We start from the raw sequence: 20501 nt of genomic DNA on the forward strand, positions 1-20501 counted from the left end.
ACCTTAAAATACATGCTTCTAATTTATTCGTAGTTCAAGCATCTTAATCAATCCTAACATAATATGATTCTAATTAATTTTTTGTTAAAAAAAAAGTACCATAATACATGTGTTATACATAACAATTCATATAATCCATGCATTAAATATTGAATCACTGATCATGTATCAGTGTCAGGATATGAATCAAGTTTTATTTATTTATTCAATTTGCAGGAAGATTTAATAAATTTGAAATAATATTATGATAGATAGTTCTTGATCAAATATCTTCAGGTGATTTTTAAATTCCAGATCATTAGAAAAGGCAATCTCTGGAAACACACCAAGCAATTTTTTCCAATAAATAAACCAGCAACATCATAATAAGGTGCATTTTGACAACCTTGGGCGGCTCCTCCTAATTCTCTCGGCAATTCTGTTTTTTCTTTCTCTGTTTTTCTCTCCATTTCTAATGGAAAATGTCAAGAAAATGGCAAAATTAACTGACTAACCAAATAGATCTTTCTCTGTTTTCCTCCCTATTTCTCCGATTCAAATAACAGTTTACAGTTCATCAGTGCTGATCAAGAGAATTAATGGAGTAATTATTTCTCTGAGTCAATAATAATTGACATCTTAATTATTTTTTATTCTCTCCAATCTCCACCATTAACAAAATATTATGAACAATTGAACATATTCCCTTTACTGAATTTGCCATCAATAAAACAAACGAGACTCTGAGAGCATAGAATAGGCAGAGAACATAAATTTTTGAATAAAAATTCATTACCAAATCTGCAAATCACTTCAAATTTTCTACTGCATATTCATTACCCAATCACTTCAAAATCATCATACTAAATTACTAATCATTCCATCAAGCAAAACATTATAAAGGGAATAATTTTTTTTCAAATCATGGGCAATCAGAACCGGGAAAATACAGGGGATTGGGGAATATCACATTATAAATAGAACTTCTTACGGTGAAGACTGAAGAGGAAGCCGGCGAGCCGAAGATTGAACTTTGAAGTCTGAAGAGAAAATTGTTGATGTTGGGGAAAAAAAAAAGATCGATGCCGCTGTTAATGAAGAGTGAAGACTAAAGAGAAAACCGTTGATAATGGAAATAAAGAGAGAAGGGCATAGAGCTGTTGATGAAGAGTATAAGAATGAACTCTGAAGTCTTAAGAGAAAACAGTTGGCCTGGAGGAAAAAACAAGATCGCTGCCATGGATGAGATCGCCTGTAGCTGTTGAAGAGAGGAGGCCATGAGTCGTCAATCTCAAAGATTTTCTCTTCAGGGATAATGAATTTAGGGTAAACCATGGATGAGTGACAATTGGCATGCTGCTATTGGTCTGGAGGAAACATATATTGCACTATTGCAGTGCAGTATATGTTTTTTGTTGAAATTGTAAAATCGGTACCAAAATCGCGATTTTTTGCGATTTCATCCGATTTTACTCGATTTTAACCTGATTTTATCAATTTTCGAGTTTTTAAGACGATTCTGCACGTTAAGCATGTATTGACTCGTAAAATCGTACGATTTTACGATTTTACGAGTTGAATCTCGATTTTAACAACCTTGAGTCTGATCATTAGTTGAGTTTTAGTTTCTACTAGTTTATTGCCTTGTGATTTGTTGTGAGATTGAATTATTATTTTTTAAATATAAAAAAGAATGTTAAGAGTGTGGAGAGTTTTTTTGACAGTGTCATTAAACTTGGTTAAGTGATTCAATTTTAAAACCTCTCGATCTAGCTTTTTATCTAACTCAAATTTCTAATTAAATTGTATGAGAGTTGACACGACTTAAATAGATCGATTTAATGGATCCAAAGGTATCCTAAATGACTAGTAAATACATGACTTAACTTTTTAAAAAACCTTCAAGATGACAATTGTTTTTTTTAAAAAACTAAGACAATGACAAATTGGATCGACCCAAATCCTTCCACAATCCGGGTGATGGACTCTATTGAGTTTAATAACTTTTTCTTATTTAATTATATGATAAAAATAGATGCTCATAAAATTAAGCACTAGCCCTAAAATAAAATTTTATTTGAGATCGTGGTAGCTCTGTATAAAACAAACAAAAATAAATTATGCAGTCTATTTCTTAACCAATCAAATATTAAAGGATATAATCAAATAAAAATAATTAAAGGACCAAAAACAAAAGAAGCATATCGAATCAGCGGGTAAACCTATCAAACCCGTCAATCAGGTGATCGGAGCTAGCATGCCAAACCCGTGAACCAAGTTATGGATTCCACTTAGATTATATTTTTTTTTAAATATCTTTTATTTAACTATATGATAACAAAAATAAACGATTGCAAAATCGAACACCAACCCAATACCAAAATGGTTTTTTTAGACTGAAATAACCCCATAGAAAGCGTAACAAAATCAATTATGAAACTTAATTCCCAATTAACCCAATGTATATGAATGAAATTGAAAGAATTAATTAAAAAAGAAAAAAAAGTTAACCTCATCAGATCAGCAAACTAGCTAAACCTGTGAACAAGTCTATTGACTTTATAAAATTTAATAATATGTTTTTTTTTAAAAATATTTTTTTTTAAGTATATGAGAAAAAAATACATGAACAAAGTCAAGTTTAATTCAAAAAAAAAAAAAAAACACCTTACCAAACCCATAAACAAGAGCAACCTAAGTTACACCAGCAAACCTGTAAACCAGATTAACCTTCTAAAAAGACAAAATAAAAAGAAATAAATTACTAAACTCAATTATCAATTACCTCAATATTGAAAGATGAAATAGAAAAAATTAAATTTGAAAAAAAAGATAACAAAAAAAAACCAAAGAAAAAAAAAGCAAAATATTGTGGATTACTATTGTAATCCACGATGCAACAAGTGTGGGTGAACAATGATTTTTCCACACCTTTTGGTTTTATTTAATTTTCTTAATTATATGAGAAAAAAAACACGTCGTCGCATGTGCTCGCGTGGTCTATTGGTGATTTTGGTTCGTTTGCTTGATTTGATTGAGAGTTGCCACCTAGTATTTGATTCAGGGTCACTAGGAAACCCGGTTGTATTGGTCTTGTCAGAGATTCATGGGTAAGGGACTGGTTGTGGCTAGAAAAGATATTAGCACCCCTAGCGCACCCTACATGAGGTAAGTTGCTTCGTGATTTTGATATGTTAAAGAAGTTTTAAAAATTGTCTTTTCATCGGATATCAAGAATACGACTTACATGTAAGTTCATAATCCTTTACCGTGAGCAAATCAAAACATTAAATTCTTCTTTTGTCTTTGCGATTTTATCATAAAAAAAACATCCATAAAAAAAAATACAAACACACATTCACTTTTACTAGGTTGTACATATACACCCATGATTACATGTTACAACATAACAAAATTAAAGTAAAAAAAACTAACAATAATTGACATACATATTCCAACATTTAAAATTTACAAAAAATAGACCCCCTACAGTAAAAACAATTGTTGCTGGAAACCGGGAACAATGCTGGGGACATCAGTGCAGCTTATAGGACTGAGGAGCAGTGCTGAGAAACCCTTGGACGGTGGGAACAGTGGCGGCACGTCTTCTCCACGTGTGGCCGCTGCTGGTGGCGCTTGGGTTCATGCGCCGCCGCAGAGAAAGTCTAAGCGAATAGGGGGATCTGGAACAGTTTCCTCCCCTATTCCCTTCCTTGCCAGCGGTGAAGATCACTGTCACCTGCAACAAGAGAAAAACACACAAATAACAATTGATTTTAAGTTTTCTTTTTGTCCAGATCCGTTCTCGGGTCTGGTTTGTTGTTTCCATCTTCTTCAAGCGGCAGATCTGGCGGCTGAGGAAGGGGACGACGTCTGTAGGGGAGGAGCTGGAGGAAGACGACGGACAGATCTGGGTCTGTGGGCGCCGCTGTGTTCGGGCTGGTCTTGGGTTGGTGTCGGTTAGGAGGCTTCGGTGGAAGCCGATCGGTGTAGATGAGGAAAGATCCATTGTGGTCGATGGCGAGGGAAGAACATATATTTTTTTGGGTTTTCGTTGTTTTGTTTGCTATTTTTTGGATTTTTCAAAAACTTATAAAAAAGATTAGTCAAAAATTGGGTAGCAACAAACACGATAATAAAGTCAAGTCCAATTAAAAAAGGAAAGAAAAAAAAATACCCCACCAAACTCGTAAACTAGGGCAATCTAGGTTATCGTAAGAAACCGACAAACCACGTTAATCTTAGAAAAAAAATAAAAAAAAATAAATTACGAATCCCAATTCTCTACCACATCAATATTGAAAGATGAAATAGACAAAACAAAATTTTTAAAAAATGATAACAAAAATCTAAAAAAAAGGAAAAAAAAATTAATTACTATTACAATTTATAGTACAATAGCTATGAGTAAACAATAATTTTCTTCATACTCTTTGGTTTTTGTTAATTAATTTGAGCTTAGATGCCTTATATTATATACGTGTGTATATCTCTTGGATTTTTCATTAGACTCGTGATTGAATCATTGACTTCTAAGACTTGGCCACATCTTTTTTTTTTCCTTTTATGGTTAAAGAAAAGAAAACGAAGGACTATATCCTTTCAAAAAGGATACCAGCCAAATCCGGAGGAGAAGATTAAGGTTCTGTGCAGTAATAAAAAACTATTTTCATTTTTTAATTTTAATTTTTTAGCTTTTTCAGTAAGAAAAATTAGAAAACTTGTTGAGTATAAAAACAATTCACTAAAAAAATAAAAAAATGTCAAGATTATAATTAATTTTTATAAAATATCAAAATCTAATAGCCATCTTACCATTTTGTATATGTAATAATTCAATTATAAAACATGAAAAAGTTATACTTGTTAATTAAAAAATATTTCATATTATAATTATAATTATAATAAAAAATAAATTTATGACACTAACCAAATATGAACATGTGAAAAATAATTTTAATATTTTACATCGTTAAAAAGTGATTTTATATAAAATAAAAATATTATTATATTTATCATTTTATTTTTTTCTCACTCAAAAAATAATGAAAACTTGTGAAGAAAAATAGTAAAGAGTCTTTAAAATATATATGTTTGCCAATTTTAACACTAATTTGAAGAATTAGAGAACTGTATTTGAATAAAAATTTCTAATTTCTATATTTTAACTCAAATATTTTAAACAATTAAAGTGTTGTTTTTTGAAAATTTGAGTTTCATCAATCTTTGATAATCTATCACCATATTTGGTTGCACTTTCGCAATGTATAAATTGAGAACATCAATTGACCCTTAAATAGGGGTCATATGGATTCAAGATATTAATTGTTCCTACATCTCCTAAAATCCCACCAATGGAAGGGCACGATATGAAAGTACGGAAATGGATCCTCAAAATTTGAGAGTTGATCCAGTTCTGCACTGCCAAAGGCCCAAAGGTATATATCTAAGAATGTAAACTCTCTCTTTTTCTTTTTTATGGTTGCTAATTATTAGCCAAGAATAGTCTGCAGATCACACACGGCCCAAGTGCAGCAGCAGGTCCAGCTAAGGCTTGTAACAGGTTCCAAATCTGCAGGTTTAAGTGAGCAAGAAGGTAGCTACAGCAGGAGTCTTCGGTACAGCAGGAGAACATGGCAGCAATAGATTTCTTCTCAGGATTAGTTAGCCTTATCAGTTGAAGTTATTTTAATATATGTAAAACTCAACCCTATCCACACACACACACACACACACACAACCGAATACAGTTCTCTCGGAGAGAGTGGGTTTTTTCCAACTGACCATACAATTCAACTCTTACCAAAATTCTCATCTGATGACTGAAAAACTAAAATTGGTAAGAGTGCAGGGAAGAATAATGACAGGCAATTCCCATGTTTATTAATTGTTCTCAACTATTTTGCATCAAATAGTGATGGATCAACATGGCATATTTTATGTATGTTATTTTTTGCTTCAAGCCCATGATTAAAAGAGTTAAAAGAAAGGTGATAACCCAATATACCTAAACTAGACAAAATACTAAGCCTAAATAACATGAATATGACTTGTTTCCAAGTCCAACATTATTGGATTCAACTCTGTGCTAAACCTGGATATATATGGGTCTGGTGATTTATCAGACCCAATATCCTTAAGTTCAACTATATGTTGAGCCCAAGTATATATGAATCTAGCGAGCTGCTAGACCCAACATTCTTGGGTTTAATTGTATACTAAGCCCAAATACATATAGGTCAAGTGAGTTGTCAGACTTAACATTCTTGAGTTCAGTTACATACTGAGCCCAAATGTATATGAGTTTGGTGAGTTGTCAAACCTATTATTCTTGAGCTTTGCATCATTCCAAGTCCAAGTGGAAATAAAATTGATGATCGCTATAAGCTTCATGTTGGGTCACGAGACCTTATTTATTTATTCTTATAACTTTTAACATGACATGTTAAAAGTCAATAATAGTCATCTCTCTATACCCCCTAGTCATATAAAAGTTTTCTGAGAGCCTACCATATTTTTATCGCCATTAATATTGTGTAAATGATATCTATCCCTCATCAATATTGTGTCAGAGATATCTATCATTCATTATTGTTGTGTAAGAGATATCTATCTCTCATTAATGCTATAAGGAGAAAATGATACTCAAACTTCTCCATTCAAGCAATAGGACAAGGTTTAGGGGCTATATATACCCCCTAAACCACTCAGATAAAAGACTTATAATTTCTCTCTTTTATCTAAGTATTCATACTTTAATTCCGTGGAGCATTTATAATACAAAAACAAGAATAAACACTCTTGTTCTTAGAATTTAAAACTTATTCTCTCATTTATTGCAATCCTTTACTAAAAAGTGATTGACTTAATAATCTCAGGGTCTGTCAACCCCACCAAAAGGGATTGTTTTTGCAGGTATTAAGCTTTCTGCCACCAACTAAATATCTCTTGAGCATCAGAAAATAGAATATTGACTTGAACGTATGATTAACCACTATTTAAACACCAAATAACCTCATTCTTGAGTATAGTGAATTTTGAAACATCATCAAATAGTAAGTAAAAGTAAAACATTTTGCAGGAAGAAATTCTGAAAGAAATTAGAAAAAAATTACAAAATAAATTCTTCTTGATGTTCTTTGTGTGTGTGTGTGTGTGTGTAGCTGAGTTGTACTAACTTAAAACTTAAATCTTAAATCTCTCATGATATGCCTAAAAATAATTCAACTCCAAGTTAGAGCGGATCATCTCACACGACAAAGAAACAAACTAGTTCTAAAAAAATTAACTTTGAAACTTTGTTTTTCACCATTCTCTATGATAACAAGGCTATGATCATTGTTTTTTGACTGGCAATGTGTGTTTGTGTTTGTTCCATTTGCAAGGTTGTTGAAAGTTGAGAATAATAGAATGGCTTAGGTTATGCCTTAGCCAACCTTTTCTATATATATATATGTGGCAGAGTATGACAGTAACTGTAGGAATCACAATATTAAAATAATCCTACATTAATTCCTATTCCTACACACACACACACACACACACACACACACACACACACACACGCTATACATTCTATAATATGCTCTCTTGAGGGTGGAGGATCGACCCGAAGCTTGTAACGAAAAACAATAAAGGATGCAACAGAAAACGACTTGGTGAAGACATCTGCAAGTTGATCCCGAGAATCTGAATCTTTTTCTTCGCAACCCGGTTACAGACAAAGTGATAATCTACCTCAACATGCTTAGTACGAGCATGGAAAATAGGATTTGTTGAGAGATAAGTGGCGCCAAGGTTATCACACCAAATGGTAGGAGTAGAGACGGAGGGAACCTGTGAATTTGTTAACAAATATTGAAGTCAAATGACCTCAGCAGTATCGTCTACTAAGGCTTTATATCCAGCCTCAGTAGAGGAGCGAGCAACTGTATGTTGCTTGCTAGATTTCCATGAAATTGGCGTCTGACCAAAGAAGACTAGGTAGCCACTCGTAGACTTGTGATCAAGGTTGTCAAAAACGCTTTTTTGACACGACACAAAATATACAATATAAACTCGGATCGTAAACTCGAGTCGTAAAATCGCAAGAAAAATATTTTAACTAATTATAGATTGATAATTTCAGTCAAGTAGTAAATAATAATATAACACAATTAAAATAAAAGTGAAATAAACAATACAAATGTCCAAACACCTTAAAATACATAATTCAAATAAAAATTCATACATAGTTTAATAACTTAAAAATACGAAAAGAAAAAAAATAAGATTGAACAACTATGTTTTATTGATAGAGTTTCAGAATATTTTCTAGAGGATAGGTCTTAAAACACACTGCAGACAAGTAGTGACATGATACAATATTATAAGGTATATCGCCAACTTTTTAAAAAATTAATAGAGACTAATACATTGAACCCGTGACAACGAGAACAAAAATGTATAAAATGACATCAATTTAATCTCATGCCACCTCACCTTCCACTTTTTTTATGTTAGTAACAAGTCCTAGAAATAATATCCAAATATCCCACCAAGCAAGAATTCTCTCTGAGTCTTTGTCGTCTTTCTTTGTAGTTAACAAATGGTTAGTTTAAAACACAATATTTCTCTCTATATAAGTATTCCTATCTCTTATTTTACAGCTTTGATTCCTCACCATCTACCTCTGTCTTTCCATGGTTTCAATCCTCCGATCATGCCTTCCTGGCCTAAAATACAGTATAAGGCTTTCCCATACCCAAGATCCTCTAATGCTGGTGTTAGTCTGCTAAGATTTAAAATTTGAGATTTGGGCAACGGGAAAAGGGGAGACTGGGGAGTGGGGACTATGTAGTGGAGTGTCAGGGGACTCAGACAGGGAAACAGTAAATTTTTTTAACTTTTGCGGGTTAAAACTCGAAATCGGTCAAACTCGTAAAATCGGTCTGATTTTACAGATTTTAACCGAGTTTGACCGATTTTGAGTTTTAGCCCGATTTGACACGTTATATACATGTTGACTCGTAAAATTGTAAGATTTTAAGAGTCAACTCACGATTTTAACAACCTTGCTTGCGATCATCAATACTGCCAGCCTAATCTGCATCTGTAAAACCATGTAGAGCAAATGAGGAACCTCGAGTGATATGGAAACCATAAGATGTCGTACCTTTAAGGTAGCGTAGAATACGCTTAACGGTGACCCAATAAGAATATGTAGGAGCATGCATAAACTGACAGACTCTGTTAACAACAAAACAAATATCTGAGCGGGTGAAGGTAATACACTGAAGAGTACCCATGATTTGACGAAATGTGTAGGATCAAAGAATGAATTATCCAACAGTATAATAGCTTTCGAAGGAGAGACTGATGTATCAACAGGATTGTAGGAAGTCATACCAGCCCGAGTGAGGATGTCAAGAATATATTTAGGTTGACGCAATATCAAACCCATATCTGTAGACTGAACTTTAATACCTAAAAAGTAGTGAATTGCGCCTAAGTCACGAAGCTTGAATTTAAAGCTCAGTAACTGTATTAGGTGATGGAGCATAACAGAGTTGCTACCCGTAAGCAAGATATCATTAACATATACTAGAAAATAAAAGATATTAGTTCCATCAAACAAGATAAATAAGGAGGTGTCAACCTTGGAGGCAAGAAAACTAATGGAGAGCAAACAATCACTCAGATGAGTGAACCATGCCCTCGATGCTTGTTTTAAACCATATAATGACTTGTGCAATCTGCACACATGAGATGGAAAAGTAGAGTCAACAAAACCTAGAGATTGTTTCATGCAGACCTCTTCAGTAAGAACGCCATTGAGAAAGACATTATGAATATTAAGTTGATAAATCTTCCAATTGAGCGAAACCACAATGGAGAAAAATAATCGGACGATGGCCTGCTTAATAATTGGACTGAAGGTTTTAGAATAATCAATGCCTTCCTGCTGGGTAAAGCCTCTAGCAATGAGGCATGCTTTATAACGCTCAATGCTGTTATCAACACTATGTTTGATCCGATACACTCATCTACTGCCAATAACGTTCATCGAAGGATGAAAGGGAACTAAAGACCAAGTGTGATTAGAGCGCAAAGCCTTGATCTCATCACACATAGCATCATGCCAAATGATATACCTGTCAGCATTAGAGAATGCAAGAGGTTCAGAAAAGAAGAAGTGGAGTAACATCGGTAACGGAAACAACTAGATTTGCTGTCTTCGGTTGTCACGGTCGAAGGACTATAAGATGTCTGCTGATCAAGGGCGGCGACGCAGGAGAAGATGGTGGCAATGAGGTGTCTTGCTGTAGCGAATAAGAGGAGAAATCAACCACAAGATTCAGGCCAGCCGAAGGGGTTGAGGGAGAATCTGCCGTATGCATAGGGCTGTCAGCAGAAATAGGACTGATAATAGAGGTAGAATCTGCAATAGCATTGTCACTGGCCAAATAAGGTGAAGCAGAGATCGTCCTGACACCATCAGATGTGGCGTGCTGATGGCTAGGTGAGACCGATTTACAAGATGATCCTGTAGAAGAATTGTTAGATAAACATGCATGTGATGATGGGCAAGGGAGGGGTGGAGGCTGTTGCAGGTTGGCTGATTGGGGTGGAAGAGCTATAAGAGTGGGTAACAATGAGGAATGAAGCAGGTTTGGGAGGATGGCAGTGGCAGGTTGGGTGAAGGGAGGAGCTGAAACCTTTACAATCTCTGATGCTAACAGGTATGCCGTTTAACATGATGCTATGTATGATAAGATCAAGGCTTTGCGCTCTAATCACACTTGCTTTTTAGTTCCCTTTCATCCTTCGATGAACGTTGTTGGCAGTAGATAGGTGTATCGGATCAAACGTCGTGTTGATGGCAGCATTGAGCGTTATAAAGCACGCCTTGTTGTTAGAGGCTTTACCTAGCAGGAAGGCATTGATTATTCTGAAACCTTTGCAATCTGTTTAGAATTATCAAATGGAAACACATGTTCATGAAAGCGGACATGACGAGAGACATAAATGCGTTGAGATGTTCTTTCACTTTGTATAATGTTCTTCATGTTCCTACAATCACATCATCTTACCAATTGACAGTACCTGTTGAGGAGAGACTATGCAGTGCTAGATTTGCACTAAGCTTCTGTCCAATAGCCCCGGTGGTGGAGTTGAGGGTAGTGAGGAGCTGTATGGCCAAATGTTTGGCACAATTGGCAGTGTGGATTCTGCCCTGTTGCCCTGCCAATTACCTTGTTTATTGTCACTGGTGGAGGAGCTGTGGAGGCTGCAGAAATCTGGTCTGGACGCTGTAGATCGGTTGCCTTAGATCGGTTGCCTTTGTTGCTGAATTGGTTGGAACGCCAACCTCCATGGAAACGACCCCTGTTGCGATCAAAGTTTCCAAAAGACTGGCGTTGAGAAACAAAGGTAGAAGGAGGTGTGTTGGGTGTGGGCAACAGAGGAGCATTGATGGCAGCAGACCCCATGGATGGATGAGACAATTTATGAATAAATTCATGCTTGAGAAAATGATTAGGAAGATTTGCATACCGGAGAGGTTCGTCTTTGGTCACAAGACCTTTTATTAAGTCCTTAAACTCTCCCCGAAAGCCACGAAACACATATAAGTTAAAATCCTCCAGCGAAACAGGCCGACCAACAACGACTAACTCATCAAAAAAGGCCTTAGCTTTTTGCATAAATTGAGTTACTGATTCATCACCTTGTCGAAGATCTTGAAGGGAGCCATGAAGTTGCATAATATGAGAGTTTGACGTGGAAGCTAGAGCTTGCTCAAGTTTGCGTCAGACAAAACATAAAGTTTTCTTGTTATTAGCTAGGGGGTGAATGTTGGTTAGCCAACAAAAATAAATACAACTTCACCTTTTCTTTTTGGCACGAACATTGAAAGGAAATATTGGAAGGTAATTATAACTTACTCCTTTTTGTTAATTCCGTGTTGTTCTTCCATTTATTATTATTATTATTATTATTTAAGGAGAATAGAAGTAGGCACGCTTTAAGAAATAAGGTATTTATGAAATAAAAACTGAGGCTGACCGTGACCAATGCTGATTAGAGACTATTAATTAATTTATACATTACAGAGACTACTTAATCAGTTTTGTAAATTATAGGGATTAAATTACAATTAATTTAATCTTGTAGCAACAAGTCTTTTGTAAACTCAAATTTCAATCACAATGGATTCATGGCATTGCCCCACTTGTAACATTCCCAAACACCATCAATTCCTCAATAATCTCCTAGTTAGTAGAGAGTTAAAAGAACATAAATAAGTCCTGTAAAAAGATTGAACTACACTAGTACTAACATATATGGTGATTCATGATTATATGTCTGGAAATATTTACAATATGGATAATGAACATTATCACCAACGTCCGTTGGTCAGGTGGAGATGTGCTATAAAGATGTAAGAAAAAAAAAAGACTATGATAAAGGCAGACAATAAAGCAAGCAAGCAAGCTCATGCTAGTCAATAAGTATGTAGGAATAAAGATAAGGCAGGCATGCTAGATAAAAGCTAGCATGACCACAAAGACTCCCCCATATTGTCCTGATTAACCGCCATGTCCATGGCTCCTGTATTAGAGGAAGAAGTGAACTCCCGCATTCTCATGTGCACTACCTCAGCTTGTGCAACTGCTAATTGGGTTTGTAAAGAATTAATTTGTTGCTGCAAAGATGATATGGCTCCAACACAACCATAAACTGGGTCACGAACCCTTGCATTTGCTTCATAAACCATGGAACTTACTGCATCTCTTCGTTGGTGCTCAGGTAATTCCTGCAAATTTTTGCACATTATAAGCCTAATCCATTAATTTGCAGCTTTTTGGATAGCTGAAATTACGAAGCTTATGTTTCTTCTAAAATTCTAGTGACCATCATAAGGCTGAAGGTCTACTTAGTATTGTGTGTCACCCAAGATTTAGGGTTCATCATCCCTTATAAGAACATGTTTCTGCTTAAGAAAACATGTTTCAGCTTATGAAGCAAAATATTTTGCAAAGATAATGAATGCCAAAGATTAAATCATTGAAAAGGTCGCACGGTACCATCATACTAAGCAACCTAAATTTATATTCACCATTAAAGAAATAGAAAAGTTCAAAAAATGAACCAAAAAGAAAACATGAAGATGGCTTACAAGTAGATGTTTTGGTGGTTTAATTTAGATTTATTTGATATCGATGCATATAAATTTTCTTGTATAAAATAAAACCAATTCCCCTTGATCAAAATTAATTACAATGCTAGGAATTAATTAAGAAAGAGGATCGGACTTCTAATTAACACTGTGTTGCCTATAATATTTCAAGTGACTTCTCATGAAATAAAAAAAGAAAAAGCTGCGGTAAATGGGGCAAAGAACATGCCTTAATTTTCAACATCTACTCCATGCTATAGTAGTAGTAGTAGTTTGTAAAGACAATGACGTCCTAATCTAAAAGTAAAACAAATTCTACTTAACTGGTCAAAAAAGCACCTAAGAGTATATGCAAAACTTCTTTTCTTATAGGGAAAATAGACTTTTGATAAAACCTATTATATAAATTATTCATGACATCTGTATAATTCGGTTTGTGCAATGAACCTTGGCATAATAGGTCATCAAATAAATGGAGTAAACATCAAGAAAAAGGCTTGAAACATATTTTAACCTAATTAAATATGGGTATTATTTTTCTTCGATTCATTCAATGTAATGATCTTTCGTGCTAGCGTGCTGGGCCGGGGCGTATGATATGTTTGACATTATTCCATGCGTGAATCTTTCCAAATCATTGTCAATACTATTTTTGTATTTGTTAGTGTGATTTAATATATTTTTTAAAATGTTTTTCAAATTATTTTCATTTAAAATAAATATTAAGTTGATATATTTTAGATATTTTATGTTAAAAATAAAAGCAATATATTTTTAATTGAAAAACATATTTAAAAAGCATCTTCAACAACGTTACAAACCCACACTCTATATTTAACGTAAAGAAGTTCTTGAAATAATATTATTGTAGTTTCTTGGATTATACTGCCTTTTATTTTAATGTGTGATAGCTGATAAAATTCTAATCCATTTACTACTCAAATTTGGTAAGAAAGAAGAAGATTAAATTATACTAACTTAGTTCTTAATTATTGGTTGCTTAAGTCTCGAAAATTGCTCGTTAATCACTTGATTGTGAATTAGATTTGACCCTCCACTTATTAACAGATCAATCAATTCTTTGCAGTTAAATCTGAAGTGAGAGCTCAACGTCTTAATAATACATGACTAAGATATAATAATATTTTTTTTTTTTTAACTAGAGATTCTAACTTGATAGTTTCTTAATATATAGTAGAAGGACTAAGTTGTAATTTACTGTAAATAATATACATGCATTCATGCCATAGTGATGTCATGATTACAATATATATATTTAATTACTCTTCCTGTAAAAAAGGGTCAAATTGATTTGCTTAGATGGAACGACCTCTCTTCTGGACTGACTTGTCATCTCTCTATCAACGCAACTTTCTTTTATTTCCTTAAAGCACAAAGCATAGATAGATGAAACAACATTTTCTTTTTCATATTCCGAAAAACAAAAGCTTATCCCGACTTGTCCGAAAAGTTAAGGTTAAGCACTTCACTTTAATAAAATCAGGCATAACTACGCCCGCTTTATCCTCTATATGATCAACAAGTAAGTAAAGCTAAATTGTGCTGATCCTTAATTTATTCTCTTATTTCATGTACTAATTAAGGAATCAAATGGGAAAACAGTTCCCAACGTTGGAATAGAATGTGAAAGTCAGTTCCTCCCTATTGTGGGGTCTACTCAACCGATCAACTACCACTACAACCGAACTAAAGGTCAAAAACATCAGGAGAAGATGACATTCTCACTTTTTGAATGCTTTTTCCTAAATCAATACACTTGTGTACATGTATGTCTCTGAAATTATCCTTTACTATGGTGAACAAAATAATTATATATTGTAAACCTCTAATGTTTACAAAATAATTTTATATACAGAAAATGTTTAGCAAAAAAAAAAAAAAAACAAAAAAAAAAAACAGGAGAAAGCATGGCAAACCTCTGAACATGAGGACAAAGTCGTCCATGGCAAAAAAAAAAAAAATCATAAGTTTTCTTTATCGATTGCTTGCCTACTCATAATTTGTTTTTATATATAGTATTGCTGAATATTTTCTCTGTATATTAAACTCTTCCAATCAATATTCGATCAGGGACACATCCTGATTTTGAAAAACGGGGACAAGATTTTATAGTTGGGGCCTTCATAAAAATTTAATAAGCTTATGGAGTATTTTGAAAATTTCAGACTTTGAGAAGACAAAATTCTGATTTTTTTATAACACTAGAAATGCCATACTCTAAACATGCTTTTTATACTTTTTTTTCTCCCTAATTTTCACTAGATTCTGTTCGCATGCTTGACCATCCAATGTACAGAAGAACAATTTTGTTTTCCAAAATCATGATGCTCCTACCCGTTGCAAAAGAATTTAGAAGGGAAAAAGAAGAAGAAAACTTTCTAAAACAGTTTGAATAGTATATAAATAGATGAATACACATACAGAGAGAGATCAGGTGCAAGGATTGGAACCTGTAACATTTTGTTGACATTGCTAGCCCCAAAGACCTTGTGCACACTGGCAAACTTCTGAGGCTCATCAGCTGGAAAATAAGGAGCAAACACACAGTCTTGAGCACATCTTCTTCTTAGAAGCTTGCATGCTGCGCATGGCGAAAGTGCACCATGTTTTCGACCGCTCTCCTTCATTCTTTTCAAGGGGTACAAACAAAAGTTGACAGTCTAATATGATTCTGACAGCTTAAGTTTTATATATTATCGAAAAAATAAAAAATCTTGGCTAAAAGATAAACAAAATCAAAATAAGAGCGTAAGTTGGGAAATTAAGAATACTTCAAAACAGAAAAGTAGAAGCAGAAGTTGGGAGAAAAAAAAAACTACAGGAAACAAATAATTTACAAGAAAGAAACGAAGGATAGAGAGAAGAGGGAGGCTTGAAGGTAGAGCTGGTAGGTGTTATATAGAGATGAAAATGCACAAGTAAATCTTAGAAGGGTCCCACCAAAGGAGTCACTAGATTTTGTTGGACAAAACATCCTTATTAATGAGATCCTTAGGTCCACTTCAAGACGATATCTTGTCCTACTTTTTCTTTCATCTATTTCCATGTCTTTAGTAAACTTTATCAAGCTATAATAATTTTCTTGTGTACGGAAAAGTTTTGAGGGCAATCCTTTTCATCCTTAATTTTTGAGTTAGAAATTTGAAGTATGTTAAGATATGATATGGGCGTAAGAGAAATCAATTAGCTCGGAGAAGATGAAAAATAAGGTATTTATATATATGAATAGACGATCATATATATAACTAAATCTCTTATGCTTTTAATTAGTTTGATGTTATATCCTATTATATTAAGGAAAAAGAAAGAAGAGAAAGGAGAATTCGACAAAAAATATTCCACCATTTTGTTATGAGTTTTTGTTTTAGATTCTATGTGTTTCTAATAGATTGTAAATGTATATACATGTACTAACCCTAGTAAAAAACTGATAAATCAGAGAGCAGCCACCCTATATATTCACCTTTTTTCCTTATGTTTTAAAACGTTACAGAGTAGTTCTCTTGTAAAGAAACCCTTCCTAATATTATTATTTAGGTAAGTAACATTAATCCCATATATACCGGGATATATACAATTATGGAATACTGAAATATAATTCCTATATTGGATTCTACAGCTCACGTTAACATTAATTCCTAACCTGTACAGCTCACGCTGACACTCCCCCTCAAGTTGGTGCAAAGATATCTTCGATGCCCAACTTGTTAAGTGAGTCACAAAAGTTTTTGTTTGAAACAACCTTTGTGAGCATATCAGAAAGTTGGTCTTCTGATCTAACAAAAGGAAAGCAAATCACTCCTTCTTCAAGATTTTGTTTAATGAAATGTCGGTCTATCTCGATATGCTTCGTCCGGTCATGCTGAATTGGATTTAGAGAAATTGCAATTGTAGCTTTATTATCGCAGTACAGGTTCATTCCTGACTTAGGAGTGAAACCAATTTCAGAGAGTAATCTTTTAATCCAAAGAAGTTCGCAAAGGCCCTTAGCCATTCCTCTGAACTCAGCCTCAGCGCTCGACAAAGCTACTACTTTATGTTTTTTACTCCTTCATGTAACCAAGTTACCACCAACGAAAGTGAAGTAGCCAGATGTAGATTTTCTATCAAACAAATTTCCTGCCCAGTCAGCATCTGTGTAGCCTTCAATATCCAAATGACCATTATTGGAGAACATAAGTCCTCTTCCTGGATCGGATTTTAGGTACTGAAGTATTCGACCAACTGCATCCATGTGATCCTTGCTAGGACAATGCATGAATTGGCTAACTAGGTTGACAGCGTAAGAAATATCTGGACGAGTATGAGATAAGTAAATCAGTTTACCTACCAATCGTTGATACCTCTCTTTATCAGCTGGTTCCTGATCAGGGTACACTCCAAGTTTTTTATTTTGAACTGTTGAACTGTCTGCCGGTTTGCAGTCAAGCATTCCTACTTCAGTCAGTAGGTCCAAAACATACTTTCTTTGTGAGAGAAAAATGCCTCGCCTTGATCTAGCCACTTCAATCCCTAAGAAGTACTTAAGTCCACATAAGTTCATTTCAAATTCGGTAGATAGCTGCTCTTGCAATCTTTTAATTTCTTCTTCATCATCTCTTGTAATGATCATATCATCTACATAAATTATAAGGATAGTTACCTTTCCTCGTTGCTTCTTCAGGAAGAGGATATGATCTGAGTTGCTCTGTTGAAAACCATACTTTCTCATAGCTATGCTAAATCGACCAAACCATGCGCGTGGTGACTGCTTTAATCCATATAAAGCCCGTTATAATATGCAGACAGTTCCAGGTGTGGTTGAAATATATCCTGGTGGGATATCCATATACACTTCCTCCTCAAGGTCTCCATGAAGGAAGATATTTTTCACGTCAAATTGGTGTAGTGGCCAATCTAAATTTGCAGTTAAGGATAACAAAACTTTGAATGTGTTTAGTTTTGCCACTAGAGATAACGTCTCCTGATGATCTATCCCGTAAGTCTGTGTGTACCCCTTCGCTACCAATCTTGCCTTGTGTCGCTCAATGGATCCATCTGCTTTATATTTTGTGGAGAATACCCACTTACACCCAACTGTTTTCTTCCCTTGTGGTAATGTGAAAATGTCCCACGTTCTGTTCTTTTCTAGGGCTGCCATTTCTTCTTGGATTGCTTGGGACCATTTGGGATTTGCTAATGCTTCATGAATTCCATAAGGGATATGACAGGAGGACAACTTGTATGCAAAGGCTTGAAGAAGCATAGGTAGTCTTTGTGTGGATACATAATTGGAGACGAGGTACTTTGATTTTTTTCCTGCAATATCTGGTGAGTACCGGGCTGGAGGCTTGCCTCTGTTCTGTCTGAAAGGTAAGTGATAGCTAGCGAAAGAATCCAAAATATTACTGGTGGATGGTGTAGAAGAAATTACCTCAGGAATATCCTCATGCAAAGGAGTTTCATTGTCGGGTACTTCAAGAGAGGGGATTTTACTCATTCTGTCGGGTGCAGTTTGTTGGTCCTCCTCATCTACTGTCTTACTGTTATTAATGCTCTTTGTCTCTGCAACATCTTCAACTACCATGTTTGGAATCGTGGCTATATTCTCAGCTGGAGTTGGAACCGTGGCCATATTCTCAGCAGCTTCAGTGTTCCACCACTTCTTCTCTTCATCCCAAGTCTCCCCCTGGAGAGGAGAAGTTGATGCCGTGGATGAGTAAAAATATTCAGACTCTAGAAAAGTAACATCCATTGTCCCCAAACATCAGAGTGAACCAAGGAAAAAGGAGTATCACTTTTATTCAAGCTAATCAGAAAGGATACACGATGAATCTTGGCAAGGATGCAAGTTTCAGATTTAAAGTCTGAATAATTCAAATTCAAAAACAATTTCGGAAACAAATACTTCATGTAGCTAAAAGATGGATGTCCTAATCGATAATGCCATAGCCAAATCTGGTTTTCTTTTGTCAGTAATAATCAACTCACGGTGTTGACTCTGCCAGGATTGAAGTCATCCATATAGTATAACCCCTCTCTCTTAGTACCACGCCCAATGATCTCCTCCGTGAGAATAATCTAAAAAAGGCAAAATTTTGGATACATTAGTGCTACACAGTTTAGGTCTTCGATAACTTGGCTCATAGTTAACAATTTATTTGAAAGAGAAGGCACTAATAAAGTATTGGTTAATGATATGGAGGGTGATATGTGCATTGTTCCAGCCCTTGTGATAGGGCAGACAACCCCATTGGCATTGGTTATACCAGTTCGCCTTGGTTCTGTAGTATTCACAAAATCTCCTGAACAAAAAGTCATGTGATCCGTTGCAACAGAGTCCACTATCCAGTCAGTTTTAGATCCTGTATTACCTTGATCCTTAGGCAGAATTATGGCATCGTCTCCGGATTCTACAAGTGGAGTTAACTATAATTGTGACTTAGTATCTGCCAAAGATGCTTGTCCTATGTCCCCAGTAACAACCCTCTGCTTCCGTGTTTTTAATTCATTCCACCATTCTGGATAGCAATGCAGTTTAAAGCAAGTGTCCCGTGTATGCTTCATGTTTCCACAATGAGAACAACCACTGCTTTCACTCTCCACCTGTCCTTTAGTCTTTGCTAGGTGATAAGTGTTATGCCATCCTGATGAAGACCTCCCTGATCTGGTTATTTGGAGTGCTTGCTGTTGTGGTAAATAGGCTTTCCTTCCCCTTGAAACCATTGCAGCAACAATAGAATTACCATTATTGGTGAGCATAACCGTCTGTCTAATAGCTTCCCTTCGAATATAGGTATAAACTTGTTCAACCGTTGGGAAAGGTTTTAATTGGAGTACATCACTACATATATTATCCAGCCTATCATCTAGTCCATCCAAAAAAGTATACACTCGATCCTCTTGAAGCAGAGCATTATACTTTTGTATATCAACAACACATTCCATAGGATTTGGTCTACGAAAATCAATTTCCCTCCATAAGCCTTGGAGGCAATTGTAGTATGTTTCAATGAACTCTCCTGATTGTTTCATTTGTGCTCGTCACTTCAAATCATACACCTGAGAAGTATCGGATCCATCAAAATAAGTAGTGGCGATCGAGTCCCATACCTATTTGGCTGTGGAAAATCGGATAAAGTTGCCTATGAGAGACGACTCCATTGAGTTAATTAGCCATCCCTTCACAATAGAGTTTTATGTTCTCCATCCCCTGAAGTGGGGATCATTCGGTTCTGGTTGTGGAAGGTCACCGTTTATGCATCCCAACTTGTCTTTTCCTGAGATATACATCTCCGCAATTTGGGATCATAAAGTATAGTTAGTACCATCAAGTTTGATACCAATCGGTACAGCAACAGTA

General features: G+C 35.0%; 1 protein-coding gene across 1 annotated transcript; it reads right to left on the reverse strand.

Moving 5' to 3' along the window:
• Positions 1-12260: 12260 nt before the first annotated feature.
• On the reverse strand, positions 12261-16024 carry LOC18099093 (LOB domain-containing protein 4). Its single transcript, XM_024601221.2, has 2 exons — positions 15610-16024; positions 12261-12775 (listed from the first exon to the last, which is right to left on the reverse strand). The coding sequence occupies exons 1-2, from the start codon at positions 15784-15786 to the stop codon at positions 12512-12514; spliced, it is 441 nt and encodes a 146-aa protein (XP_024456989.1). The 5' UTR covers positions 15787-16024; the 3' UTR covers positions 12261-12511.
• Positions 16025-20501: the final 4477 nt, after the last annotated feature.

The sequence above is a fragment of the Populus trichocarpa genome, chromosome 5 (genome assembly GCF_000002775.5).
Source record: "Populus trichocarpa isolate Nisqually-1 chromosome 5, P.trichocarpa_v4.1, whole genome shotgun sequence".
Taxonomy (NCBI): Eukaryota; Viridiplantae; Streptophyta; class Magnoliopsida; order Malpighiales; family Salicaceae; genus Populus; species Populus trichocarpa.